Source organism: Triplophysa rosa, linkage group LG20, assembly GCF_024868665.1.
Source record: "Triplophysa rosa linkage group LG20, Trosa_1v2, whole genome shotgun sequence".
Classification (NCBI taxonomy): domain Eukaryota; kingdom Metazoa; phylum Chordata; class Actinopteri; order Cypriniformes; family Nemacheilidae; genus Triplophysa; species Triplophysa rosa.
This window is the reverse complement of record NC_079909.1, coordinates 20,106,153-20,121,373: the sequence shown is the minus strand read 5'-3', so window position 1 is coordinate 20,121,373 and position 15,221 is coordinate 20,106,153. Positions and strand designations below refer to the sequence as shown.

At 41.8% G+C, this 15,221-nt stretch overlaps 1 protein-coding gene across 3 annotated transcripts in view; it reads right to left on the bottom strand.

Moving 5' to 3' along the window:
• sptbn1 (spectrin, beta, non-erythrocytic 1) overlaps positions 1-15,221 on the bottom strand; it is a 71,327-nt gene that overhangs the window by 28,374 nt on the left and 27,732 nt on the right. For 2 of the 3 annotated variants that reach the window (XM_057361493.1, XM_057361494.1), the window contains exon 3: positions 307-458. In XM_057361493.1, the coding sequence (XP_057217476.1) occupies positions 307-458 (152 nt within the window). Of the gene's footprint in view, positions 1-306; positions 459-10,336; positions 10,881-15,221 lie in introns of those variants that run through there. The other variant, XM_057361495.1, reaches the window with a different exon arrangement.

The window sequence follows — 15,221 nt, the reverse complement described above, 5'->3', positions numbered from 1 at the left end:
TAATGCGCTGTAAATGCTTGGTTTCTCTGGAAACTCTTGAAAAGCCGCTCACATCGAGAGTTTGGACAGGAACGAAGCGTTTAAAGAAATTAGATGACGCACGAGTTAATCGCCTGTGTAACGATAAAACCACTGGGGTAAATCATCCAAACAGGGCCGCGCTGCTAAAACACTATCATTCAGATGACGAAACCTGCCACAACCGGTAGCGCTGTGACATTACCACTGAATCAAACGATGACAAAATAATATCATGCTTTTAAAGCAGAGCGAGACTCCGCCCCTGCTGATGACATCATCACTCACCAGTCTCTCTCCTGACAGAACCTCCAGCAGCTTGATGAGCATCCGTCCATCTCGCAGGTCCATGTACAGATCCGTGATCCGGCAGGACACGCGCGACAGGTGAGAGTTCACCCATTTGGTGAAGGTCTTCTTCTGCACGGCCTCTCGCTCATCTGTAAGAGGACACAAAGACTTTTGTTATATATGATGAAGACTAATCAAATTAAATACACCACTTCTCAAGCATACAAGAAACAGAATCTCACAAAAGTAGGTTTTGGCAAGGGTTCATCTCATTGTTGTGGTCCCTAAATATTCCAACATTTTAGTAAAACAATCTTCACTGTGAATGTTTTTGGACATTTTCTGGCCATTCAAGGTCCTGCTGATCCTCCTGCCAAACGTTTACCCAACGTCTCAACCAACCTCCTGTCTGCCCTTTCCACCACCATCATCCCATAATTCACATGCTAGCAGACAATTCATCCAGAGAACAATGTTCAGCAGACCACCGTGTTTATGCCGGTCTGCGTGACTCCGCCCTCGGGCGAGAGGTTCAAATGCAGAATTTATTTATAATCCTCCCAATGTTCCTGTTATTGCATTCTTTATCTTCGCACAGACGTAAACGTCGGGTTCAATTGTTCTGCGGCACACACGAGCAGACTGAGATCAGGTAGAAGACACACGCAGATAATGAGGCTAAAGAGAAATGAGCTGGAGGTCGTGAGGCCACGACGAAACACATTTAACAAACAGAGGAAGAGGAACATCCGCCACAGAGGGTCACAACGTGAGCTCAGTCTCACTGCGAAAGTGTTTTAGACTCAATTTGATGCATGGGTCAAAAACACGTCCGGGTCAAATGTAAATAAATACTAAAGGTCTTTGCACACACAGTCCGAAATTTTCGTATGCGTTTTTCCGTATTTGGCGCTAGTTCGTACGGTGTCTCTGAATTGAGACAACGCCTCTCAAAATGCTTGCTACAAATGCCAAAAACACACCCAGTCTGAATTTTTTTATGACGGACAGAAATATCAGAGGCAGTGTGTAACCGTGATTGACACGACGTGAGGTCGTATTTATTTTTTAACGTGTGGAAATTTCGGACGCAAATTTCGGACTCAACGTGCAATGGCCTTAAGAATTTAAGTAAAGAGAATACGAGGCGTTTGTTTGTAAAAACAGATAACTCACAAAATCACGTTTTTTATTGTGCATTTCAAGTGATATCAATCAAACTGCAGTTGTGTTGTTTTGATTAAGTTATAATAATAAAAAATACAGCTCACTAACACAAACAATAAAAACATGATAACGCAATAAAAACATGATTTCAGATAACTCTGTTTTTAAAGAGTACATAACATGAGATCATGAAAATGACATTTCATGCAGTGTGTAATGTTGGCGTGTTTGATAGTAAGCAGTCTGCCAAGTTGTAAATCCGAAGGTGAATGAATAAAGTTATTGTCTTGGAAAAAAGGGAGTCGACTCTGAATCACGCAAACGAGTCGTCCCTAGTCCGATTCGCGAACCACCGTGGATTTACGTCACTACATATAGTCCCCGCCTACGTTTTGCTAGGACTGCCCGCCAAAACTTCACTCTTCTCCCCCAAACACTGTAGCCACACTCGCGGTTGACCAATCACAGCAGACTAGACCATCTGACCAATTACATCAGAGCTAGCGGAATGTGATGATAGCGGAAACGAGGGGATTAGACAGATGAATCACGGAATGAATCATTTGAGAGTCAGTCAAGAAGTAAGGTAAGAGTAACTGCCTATTATTATGAAATAATCGTGTTTTTACACCTTCTATGTACATAAACTTGTTGTTGGACACTCCATAAACCAAAGTAGGACCTTAAAAATCCCTAGTTATGTACTCTTTAATAAACTCTTCATATGCGTAACTGTCACAATGTGACATTGCAAAATATCTTAATAGTCCTAAAACAGGTTTCTTGTTTCTCTTTTCGTTTTAACAGAACATGATTCACCTGCAGTATATTATAGTAAATGCACGATGAAAGCAGAACTTGCGGAAATGATTCACATCTCAATATCCACGATCCTGCGGCCAAAGCAAATTACACATCAAAAACCACAATCTCTCACAATATTTCATAAACACTTTTACATATAAACACAGAGAAAAGTGCTGAGCGGACATCTGACGGAACATTTTCTTCTGCTATGTTCTAACACACACACACACACACACACACACACACACACACACACTTCTTTATTTACTCTTTATGCCGACTGCAAATATTTCAAGAGAGCCTCAGCAAAGAAACAGATGATTTAATGCTGTTCATCTGCTCAACACATGTAACCCATCACTAGTGTCACATACACAACAGATCTCTCATCCAGCTGTCATTCAACTAAAAACAAACAAACTGACCACGTTGGGCATCTAACACATCAGCACTGACCCATCCCATCATACTACTCACAGATTGCTCTTTCAACAAGCAGAAGATTTAACACATTTCTCATTTTATTTTAATATTAACTTTCCTTACGTATTTATAAAAATGTAAATACACGAATGAGACTTTTTTTACATACAATGAGACCGTAGAGCTGTAAAATGAATGTATATGTCATTTAGACTGGCAATTTGGCACCTTGATGCAGTTAAAGGGACAGTTCACCCAAAAATGAAAATTCTGTCATCGTTTACTCACCCTCAAGTTGTTCCAAACCTGTACACATGTCTTTGTTCTGCTGAACACAAAGGAAGATATTTGGAAGAATGTCAGTAACCAAACAGATCTCATCACCCATTGACTACCAAAGTAAAAAAAAAAAAAACTATGGAAGTCAATGGGTGATGAGATCTGTTTGGATACTGACATTCTTCCAAATATCTTCCTTTGTGTTCAGCAGAACAAAGACATGTGTACAGGTTTGGAACAACTTGAGGGTGAGTAAACGATGACAGAATTTTCATTTTTGGGTGAAAAGTCCCTTTAAGATCTTTCTGAACCTCAAGACGACACACATGAAATGACAGCATGCTTTTCTCAAAATAAAAGACGATTTTCAAACACAATCTCATTTCTGTCCCCGGGTCATAAGCAAGTAGACACTGACACTGAACTATGCATTGTAAGATGATTCTATCGCAACTATTGCCACCAAACGCTACATATTAGTCAAGCCTGCGGATACTCCCAAAGGACTGTGGGTAGGGAAAACAATGGCGGCAGTGTTCATTCGCTCGTCCAGGCCGAAACCGCGGGGAAGACTGCAGGAATGCAATGGCATCTGGAGTGAAGGTTGAGAAAACGCGCTCCTCGTACCCTCTCGCCGCCCCTGCTGCATGCGGCGTTACAAACTCATCACACGCGCACGAGTGTGTTTATGCCAACTTAAATACCTGATAGCTGGAACATAAACGACGATATGATACTCTAGCAACAAGAGAAAGAAACAGCCGTGATGTGAAAGAGAGATTGGTAGTGCCATGACAAACGTGGAAGGTGATGTCTGAAGTCAAGGGTAAACACAGCACAGACGGTTCAGATAAATCAATACCTGTGTCTGGACGTCGGATCAGGTCAGGGGTCAATCTGATGAAAGGGGCGGGGTTACTGTCAATGTCATTATAAACCCACATTACATTTATTTAACTGTCTATCCGGTGAAAACAGCACTGAACCGGCTCAGGGCAAAAGGATGGATGTGTCGCGATGGTTCTGGATTGTTTGATTTCCTACATCCTCAAAATCGTTGTTTTCTGACCTCAAAACAAACCAACACCTCATCCTGCACACACACAAGACAGCATTGTCAGGATTTCCAGACATCTCATGGAGCTGTGAAAAACTAAAACTAGGTTGTCTATGAACCTCAGAAAAGTAAATTCAATGTCTCTTAATTTTGAAACATTTTGATATTAACTGTCACACTGCAAAAGATGACTTTCTTACTCAGTATTTTTGTCTTGTTTTCCAGTACAAATGTCTAAGAATTCTTGAATCAAGATGCATTTTCTTGACGAGCAAAAAGACCTGTCTTGTTTTTAGACAAAAAACATGAAATTTCAGTGAATTTGTGCTTAAAACAAGCACAAAAAAGAATAATCGTGAATTAAGGTTTACCTTTTTCTTAGTCACTAAATTCAAGATTGATAATGTTTCTTACCCCATTGGCAGATTTTTTGTGCTTGTTTTAAGCAAATTTCATATTTTTTGTTTAAAAACAAGACCAAAAGGCAAAAAATGCCTCTTGATTCAAGAATTCTTAGACATTTGTACTAGAAAACAAGACAAAAATACTAAGTAAGAAAGTCAAAGTCAAAGATTTGCAGTGCAGTGAATATTTCTTATATTTCCCGAAGACAGAAAGCATCAGGGATGGTTCGCGTGCACTGCTTGACCCGACCCTGAACACACAGAAAATGTAGGTGATACTCTTTAAAAAAGGTGCTTCAAAAGGTTCGTTGATGCCATAGAAGAACCTCTGGCTTCCATAAAAAACCTTTAACATCTGAAGAACCTTTCTGTTTCAAAAAAGGTTCTTCAGCTTATAAAAGGGTCAGAAAGAGACGGTTCTTTGAAGAACCTTTGACTGAACGGTTCTTTGTGGAACCAAAAATGGTTCTTCTATGGCATCGCTGAGAACAACCTTTAAAGTGTAATAATGTTTAACCAAAATAAACATTTGTATAAGCTCTTCTCCAGCAGACAGACATTTGAACTCTGATTCAATCATGAGGCCGTAAACATCTACAAAGCAGCGTCTGAATCTAAAATAAAGGACCACAGCATTCTTCACGACACTTCCATTCTTACAGCGGTTACACAACAGTTTCAACACACCGAAGGGTCACAGATAAGACAGTTCGGCTTTTCAACATTTTCTATTCTGAAATCGATGCGTGTCAGACCGCAACGAGAAGAAGGACATCCTGATGCAAACAATGAAAATAAGAACGTTGGACGGTCTGAGAAAGGTGGAGGACGGGCGGCTTCCTTTCCCTCAGATTTATCGGCATCCTGCGGCGTGAACGTCAGCACAATGGAATTCCTAAGACTTCCGGTGCGGAGTGGACAGATCTGAGGTCAGAAGATCGGCCTCAGCGTGAGGCTCACAAATATCCTCCGAGTTTCAACACTTTCTGCTTACAACCGAGTGTCTGGACCACGGGTAAAAATAATAAAGACATTCAGGTCCTGTTTATGTGTGTGGATTCTTGCGTGATGATGAGAAACACATGTAGAGAACTTAAAATAAACACATTACATTTCTATAAGGTGATGTATTGTTGAGTGAAACTGTACACGGACTGAGAACTAATGTAGGGCGGGGCTGGATTTTATGTTTTGGAATATTAGGTATACAAGATATTATTGAATTCATATTTTTCCAGATGACAGAGGCAGCCTATAAGAAAGAAAAATAACAGATGAGATCAGATCTTTAATATCTATTTCTCCTAGACATCAATGAGATTAAACGGAGAGCAAATGGAAAGGTCTCATCTGTGTCTCAGACGTTTAGCTCAGATTTGTCAAGTCTGCAATGGAAAGTCGATATCATTCAAGATCTAAATAGGAACGCAAACATTTCTCATCACATTTAAACAACCACAGCGAGAGGGAAAGTGGCGGTGTGTTTGTCATGGGACACGTAAAGTGATCACACTCCTGTGGTGGCAGCCCGGAGAACTCGCAGATCCTTCTGTGTCAGACAATGATGAACGATGCCATACAGGAACATTCTGTCTGAATGAGGAGATCAGATTCTGGATTTAAGATCGGTCTCAAAGACATTTGGAAGGAGCGTATCATCTCTTAAAAACTGTGTGAAGGGTCTTCGATCCGAACTACGCCTTAACTTTCAGATGATGATGACGTCAACTGATAAGAGCGTGTGCAGCCGAGCATCACTCTTCATCTGCCATTAAAAACATCTTCATGTTATTTGCATCATGTACATAACCGACAGAAGGAGAGTTTCACTTCCACCGTGTGTTCGGCTGACAAATCACTGGTTTACAACAACATGACAGTGACGCCTCACGAGTACACCGTCAGCTTCGACCATATTAAAATCTTTACATCGCATGCCAAACCCTCCAGTGTCTTCACATTACTTCATTGAGTAAATCAAGACTATAACAGCTCACATCCTCGCAGTGACCCGACCGGCTCGACGTCTCGCTTTCAGCCACCGTATCCCTGCCAACAGGCGAACAGAAGGTCATTGAGAAGACCAGGCGGTTTGGCAACAAGACGCGCGGAGGACAAAAGATGGACTTCAGCGGACGACGCAGGAGCTCCTTGGCTCACGGTGACGTCCGGAGAGGTCCGTTATGAGTCAAGTTACATACAAAAACACAAAACTTCCACCAGCAGCCGGACGCACCCTCACTGACAGTGAACTCTCTCTGGGACACAAGCGAGCAGAATCATTTGTTTAGACTGTTAAAAGTTCATCCCCGGGCTCTTACAATAGAGCAAGAAGCTATCCAAGAATGTGTCATTTATCTTGGCTAGTCGCTGATATCGCTGAGGGTTTCAAGAATGTACTTGTGTAGTCAGCATCCACTTTTTAAGCGGAGTTATGAAACGGTACATGAATGTGCACCTTTGATAAGAAGGCAAATATTCCTAACTTCTGACTGAATGTGAAAGCTCGTACAAGATCATACAGGTCAACATGAACATCAAACTGAAACTGAATCATGCCATCATTACAGGCATCACATTTGTGACCAACAAAGCCTACTAAAGTCATTTTTGTGATTATTCTATATAATGTTAAGAACATGCCGTGAAAATCTCATCTTCATGCTGTATATTTAAAAATGCAATGGCAAAGATTGAAGTGTTTAGGAAGCCAACTTTTGCTATGTTTTGTGCAAAATGTAGTGTCAATAAAATCACAAATGAAGTATTTATCAAATTTTTCACAACTTTGTGTACTGTACACTGGATGCCATAGAAGAACCTTTTGGTTCCACAAAGAACCTTAAACATCTGAAGAACCTTTCTGTTTCATTGTGGCGAAAAAATGTTCTTCAGCTTATAAAAGGGTCAGAAAGAGACGGTTCTTTAAAGAACCTTTGACTGAATGGTTCTTTGTGGAACCAAAAATGGTTCTTCTATGGCATCGCTGTGAACAACCTTTTAGGCATCTTTATTTTAAGAGTGTATCTTGAAATCATGTAATCCATCATTTACAGCAAAAAACACACATTACGTCACTTTATTCTGGATTTCACAGACAGGGTCAGAAACATTACAAGATAATAATACTAAGAAAAACTGTATTTCTAATCATCAAAATTATATAATTACTAATGACCAATGGATTGGATCTATCCATCCATCCATCCACCTCTCTCTATCTATCCATCCATCCATCCACCTCTCTCTATCTATCCATCTATCCATCCATCCATCCATCCACCTCTCTCTATCTATCCATCTATCCATCCACCTCTCTCTATCTATCCATCCATCCATCCATCCATCTCTCTCTATCTATCCATCTATCCATCCATCCATCCACCTCTCTCTATCTATCCATCCATCCATCCACCTCTCTTTATCTATCCATCCATCCATCCATCCATCCATCCATCCATCTCTCTCTATCTATCCATCTATCCATCCATCCATCCACCTCTCTCTATCTATCCATCCATCCATCCACCCCTCTCTATCTATCCATCCATCCATCCATCCATCTCTCTCTATCTATCCATCTATCCATCTATCCATCCATCTCTCTCTATCTATCCATCCATCCATCCACCTCTCTCTATCTATCCATCCATCTCTGTCTATCTCTCTCTCTATATCTCTCTCTATCCATCTATCCATCCATCCATCCCTCTCTCTCTATCTATCCATCCATCCATCCACCTCTCTCTATCTATCCATCCATCTCTGTCTATCTCTCTCTCTATCTCTCTCTCTATCCATCTATCCATCCATCCACCTCTCTCTATCTATCCATCCATCTCTGTCTATCTCTCTCTCTATCTCTCTCTCTATCCATCTATCCATCCATCCACCTCTCTCTATCCATCCATCCATCTCTGTCTATCCATCTATCCATCCATCCATCTCTGTCTATCTCTCTCTCTATATCTCTCTCTATCTATCTATCTATCTATCTATCTATCTATCTATCTATCTATCTATCTATCTATCTATCTATCTATCTATCTATCTATCTATCCATCCATCCATCCACCTCTCTCTATCTATCCATCCATCTCTGTCTATCTCTCTCTCTATATCTCTCTCTATCCATCTATCCATCCATCCACCTCTCTCTATCTATCTATCCATCTATCCATCCATCCATCTCTCTCTATCTATCCATCCATCCATCCACCTCTCTCTATATCTATCTATCCATCTATCCATCCATCCATCCATCTCTGTCTATCTCTCTCTCTATATCTCTCTCTATCCATCTATCCATCCATCCATCCACCTCTCTCTATCTATCCATCTATCCATCCATCCACCTCTCTCTATCTATCCATCTATCCATCCATCCACCTCTCTCTATCTATCCATCTATCCATCCATCCATCCATCCATCTCTCTCTATCTATCCATCCATCCACCTCTCTCTATCCATCCATCCATCCATCCATCCATCCATCCATCTCTGTCTATCTCTCTCTCTATATCTCTCTCTATCCATCTATCCATCCATCCACCTCTCTCTATCTATTTATCTATCTATCCATCCATCCATCCATCTCTCTCTATCTATCCATCCATCTCTGTCTATCTCTCTCTATATATCTCTCTCTATCCATCTATCCATCAATCCATCCATCCATCCACCTCTCTCTATAGCTATCTATCCATCTATCCATCCATCCATCTCTGTCTATCTCTCTCTATATATCTCTCTCTATCCATCTATCCATCAATCCATCCATCTCTCTCTCTCTCTATCCATCCATCCATCCATCCATCCATCTCTCTCTATCCATCCATCGATCTCTCTCTATATCTCTCTCGATCTATCCATCTATCCATCCATCTCTCACTATATCTCTCTCCATCTCTCTCTATCTATCCATTATCCATCCATCTCTCTCTCTCTCTCTCTCTCTCCATCCATCCATCCATCCATCCATCCATCCATCCATCTATCTATCTATCTATCTATCTATCTATCTATCTATCTATCTATCTATCTATCTATCTATCTATCTATCTATCTATCTATCTATCTATCTATCTGTCTATCTGTCTATCTGTCTATCTGTCTTGTTATTAATCACATTTCTATAGTGTCATGAACCGGCATCTCTTCTCAACATGCTTATGAAAGTGATATGTAAAACCATGGGTCACAGCATTAAACACAAACAGGCTGCACATTCACACTATAGTCACGGTAAACTCGGGTAATAGAGTAAACGTGTGAAAGTGCTGAGTGCAGAACATCTATCGATCGATCAATCCTGCAGAGGTGCATCTGAGCTTCTGTCCTACAACCAGCTGAATAAATACAACACAACCCCTAAAAGTGCTGCAGCGTCAATAACGCTGGTGCATTTAACCCTGTAAGCCTTCTGTCCAGGTGTTCAAGCCGCGAATAAAAACAAAGGAGTCAGGCCTCACGTGGATCTTTCGCCCATTTCAAAACAAACAGCCAGACTCATTAGCAGATGCTTTTGAAATGCGTATGAAGACCCTGCCACCGTCCGTGAGGTCAGCAGAACAAAACAACCGCTCCCACCTGACCGGGCTTTCTATTGTTGTCTATGATGACCCATTCAGGGCGAGACGCCCCCTTATTGACTGTTTTGGGGGGGGGAGGTGAGCGGAAAGGCATGTTTGCATGCAAAAAAAAAGCTTTTTGGGGGGACTGTCTGAAATCTTTGCTAATCTAGAGAACTACATCCACACCCCTCATGTGCACGAGGATTAAGGGGCACAACACAAACCCTCTCTAGCAGTGTCTAAAGACACACGTGGCATTGCAAAGCTGCAAGTTTCTCCATCACGCTGAAGCATCCACATAACAACGGTCGCTTACCTTGCAGCTGTTTGAAGCGCCCCTCGAGTTGGTTATAGTTGAAGGGCATTTGCGCAGGGTAACTGGGCTCCTGATAAAAGCCGTCGGGCCCCCCGGACTCCCACTCCAAATCCATGATCCCTGACCGAGAGGGAAACTATTTCCAGATTCCTTCAAACCTCCCGGGAAACCACAGAAAGGGACGGACGGAGAAAAAAAGAAAGAAAGGGATCCGCACACAATCCCTTTACACTCCTGCCTCCGCGGCGCACATTAAAACAAAAGACATCCAGTTGTGAAATGCGAAAGGTCTCCGACCCTATCCAGCGCTCTCACAAGACACGCTCATGCTGCGGTGCGATTGTTCCGTTCTGTCCATTCAAAAGCAGCATCTCCCCCCTCAACCTCACGCACACAAATGCCCCTCCTCCTGTCCCACACCTCCCGAAAACCTTACAAACTTAACCAGGACAAAAAAAATCGTGCAGCCGTTTGGGATGAACAGCCCAGCCCGGTCTGAAACTAAAGGAGGCAATGGAGAGGTTTTGTGACACCCAGCACAACTTCAACGGAGCAGAGGAGGCGGGCAAGAGGGTTGTAATTTCATCAGCGGCCCAGCCAGTGTGTTTGCCGATGATGTCACCACCTCATTACAATGAAAGGAGAGGAGGAGGAGATGGGCCGTACCACGTCTCCAGAAAAAAACGGGGGTGGAGGCTAAACAGGAAGTCACCCCTGTTTCCACACATTGTTATTCGGGTCACGAAGGACCGAAACAAGTCTTCTAATAAACCCGGAATGTCGTTCTTGGAATGTCCGACTGACCCGTATCCTGTCTAAAACACGGCTAACAACCATCCAGTTATAGACGTCCCCCCTGCTCCTCCGTCTGTTTGCAAGATGAGGAGAGACGTCTACAATGAATGCAGACTTTGAACTACTTCACAGTGTTTGGGGATTAAATTGCACTCCCCTGCTAAACAAATATCTGCTAATTCCCGCTCGGGAATCTCACAAGGTCGTGTCGGGAGTCGTAAAGATACACAGATCTTTCTTAAAAGGAATTCACATGTAGAACATTATGAATGCATTTACGATGACAAATAGATCCCGTCTGCTTTGCTTTACACATGACAGAAAACAGGACTACATAAAGCACCCCGCGAGTCTAAACGGGACAGTTTGCACAAAACAAAAATTCTGTAACCCTGTATTTATTCTTGTTGTTCTTCTGTGGATCACAACAGAAGGTATTTTGAGAAACGTCTCGAATACAATGGAAGTCAATGGGGTTCATGGTTGTCGACATTCTTCTAAATATCTTCTTTTGAGTTCTGCAGAAGAAAGTCATACAGGTTTGAAATGACATTTAAATGTAAATGATGACATCATAGTTAACATGAGTGATTTAAACGAACACCCTTGCAAGCCTAAAAAGACCTAAAAACACCACCGCAACAGAACATCCCTTACAACACCCTTACCAAAAGTATACTGTCCGTACCATGTTAAAATAATAGAAAATACTATAGTACCTTAAATATACCTCGTCTTTATCACCCCAAACATATATTCATGGTTTTAATACGGTACAGACAGTGTGCTTTTTGTTCGTGACTGTCATCCCTTTCTCCTCCATCATCTTCACAGAACCATGAGATACCTAAGATGTGACCTAACGTGTCCCATGATCATGTATTCCTGAACGAAACAATGTTGATTTACATTCAGCGTGGGATCGGGGCCCGAGGGTGTTACGCTTGTTCGGGATGTTTGTGCAGAAACACAGACGACTGTTATCATTGTGAAGTCACAAGATGCCCACGTGTCCCTCTCCGGTCCGACAGCGCTCGCAATTCACCTCCGTCTACACTTCTGTTCTGTGTCACAAGCGAATCTGAAATCCTTCACGCCCGCTGACTTTCAGCTGTGGAGAACTGAGAAGGGAGGGGAACTTCCTGGAAGACCGTTTATACATCTACGGCTCCTCTCTCTTTAAAGTCCAAGTGAAATTAAAAATGACAATGCCTATTTTTTCATGAAATATTGCAGCGTTTATTGTAAATAGTTGATCAATGTGGGTCATTCTCTTTTTTAAATTCATGTAGCCTCATAATCTTCAGTTAAAATCTGAAAATGCACTCCGTCCTGAAATGACTATCCATCTCAAATGACGTATGTTAGATGGCTTGGGCGGAGCATCCGTTAACTCCTCCCCTTCAACTGTCAGTCTGCTGCCAGGTCCATTTCAAAATGCAACGGCTGTTTTTATATATTCAATCAAAACGCAGAGAAAGACGAAAGCCACGCCCACTATTTTTCTTATTCGAAATTCCATTTCACTTAGAAATGCGTCAAAATACGGAAGTAAAAACGATCGCAACGTCCGGTTCACAGGGACTTTAAGCACCACGGCCGAGGAAATAACCTGACGATGAAATGAACAACAGATTTGCAAAAGCGATGTGAACGTTGCACGTCGGGCCTCCTAGTATAAAGAAATAAAGCAAATGTAAGGAAAGAATTGGGGATGCGTATCCCGCCACGGTCCTGATGCATTCTGAATGCTTTTTGTTTCTTGAGCCCAGCCTTAAGTCTCTATGACATTCTGATCTTAAGATCGTTGGATCTATAATTTACAAGATCATTTCTATCATATGGTCTGTTCTGTCAGTATTAATGCATGTATAAGATGTTACCTGATATTTCAGAAGACTAAAGAACTATGAACAACACGACAACGACTCGCAGGAAACATACGGCAACATTTTCTCAGAAATGCATGTCAGATGTGTTGTTTTATACACACGATGGAATTAATGTACGTAACTGTGGTTGTTTTCATTGGCACTGATGGCAAGCCAACGGAGACACAATTCACCGTGCAATTTCACATGATCTTAAAAAACGCTCTTGCGCAATCCCACAATTCCACAGAGAGCGTAAGAACACAACTGCATTTCTTTGACACCAAGCTCAAAAGTGCTGCTTTCAGCAAACCGGATCGATTTCACCGCTGATAGCGTGTGCGTGAAGAGTTTGGAAGCATGGAAGTGATCTAATGCTCTCACAAAGCTGAAATTGTGGCGATATTTTACAGCCATCTGGCCGACAAACGCAGCAGAGGAAGGAAAAAGGAAGGATTGAGGTTTTGTGGGAGTTTCCGTCGTATTATGACCATACAAACACGCAACACAGGACATGCCATGAACTCGTAATCCATCCCGCAATTCTGTATTAATGCGAGTTAAGCAAATATTATACTTGGTACATGAGCGTTAAAATAAGAATACGTTCGCCAAATAAAACCCGTCGGGTGACTAAAATATCCTTTTGTTCCTCCTAAACAGCAATGAGATGAAATTGAGAGTACACGAAATCTTTTCATATCTGAGAAAAAGGACAGTAACAATGTAACTGTGCTCAGATCTGCCGAGACACCAAAGACGAGTCGAAGATTTCAACGTTCGAGATCGAATGATCTAAAACATTACATTTCAAAGCGACAAGGCGTCTCATTTGTTTTCATTTTGCTTTCACATAAAGACTTTGGAGAAATATCTGAGACAAAGTTGAAACGTTATTCCTTGGGGAAAAAAGGAAGGTTCTTGTGTGAACGAAATGAGTTTTGCGAGATGGACGCACGGCAACTCGAGCAGACCGACATCCCGCTCATTTATTATTCACCAAACCTGTCAATAATTTAGATGCTGGCGTTTCATTGGTGGAAACACTAGTACGTTCCCTCACAAACCAACACCTGACACAACCTTTAATGTGTGTGCGTGTAGGAAACTAAGCAACTGTGGGGTCTATTATTAATTTATGGATGCTTAAAGACCAATTTTAGACTTAATACAGTAAAGATCTATGTACTATATCCATCTACTGTATCTGAAACAACATCTCGTGATAAACACAAGACACGTTCACAATAAAGACATTCTGTTTTCTCCTCCTAACACAATTCAACGGCTGGGTTTGTCTCAATCTGGCACCCCTGAGCCGTGGGGTGTTGGGGGGGTCGGATGTCGGAGCGCTGGCCCCTCTTTTACTCCAGCACATGGTCCACATTAGCATGGTATGCCGACTCAGATTCCTGACTTATCAGACCTCTGGGAGGAGAGCTGGCGTGATATCAGACTTCCCATCTGATCCGCGGACGGACCCGAGTTAAAGAGTTTCCTGCACATATAAACATCTCGTGAAATGTTGGAGGTTTATTGTTGAGTGTGAAGAACGTGAGCGCTGCATACTTTCAGTTCCTGTTTTGGCGTCAGTATCAGTTGAGGGCTGTTGTTATAGAAAGCCAGTCTGTAAAGTTGAGATGAAACGACTTTACAACCTATTTTACTTATGTAACGCTGTGTACATTTCTGAGTAAAATAGCGTATTTAACTGGATAAATATATAGAGGCCGAGTTTGAATTGATGTGATGTGAACAGTTGATGTTTTAATGCCAGAATGGAAGTGAACGAGAGTCTGCGGTGGATTGTGGGGGAATAAAACTCCAAGCCATATTTTTATTGTATTAATGTTATCCGGCATTAAATAACTTGTTATTACGTTAAATCGTAATATTGTAAAGACAGAAATTTCATGTTGACTTCATAGACAAAACCAAATACCTAATCGAAATGAATTAATTTTAAGATAAATCACGGTCGCACCACATGAGGCATCTATGAAGGCTTTGGCCTTCATAGAACACTAAAATCACTTAATAAAGAAAAAAACACTGTTTGAATAACGAATAACTGCAACAGATTAAAATTGGCCATTGACCCATATAATGGTATTTAGTGGAGGGAGAGGGAGGGAGGGAGAGAGAGAGAGAGAGAGGGAGAGGGAGAGGGAGAGGGAGAGGGAGAGGGAGAGAGGGAGAGGGAGAGAGAGAGAGGGAGG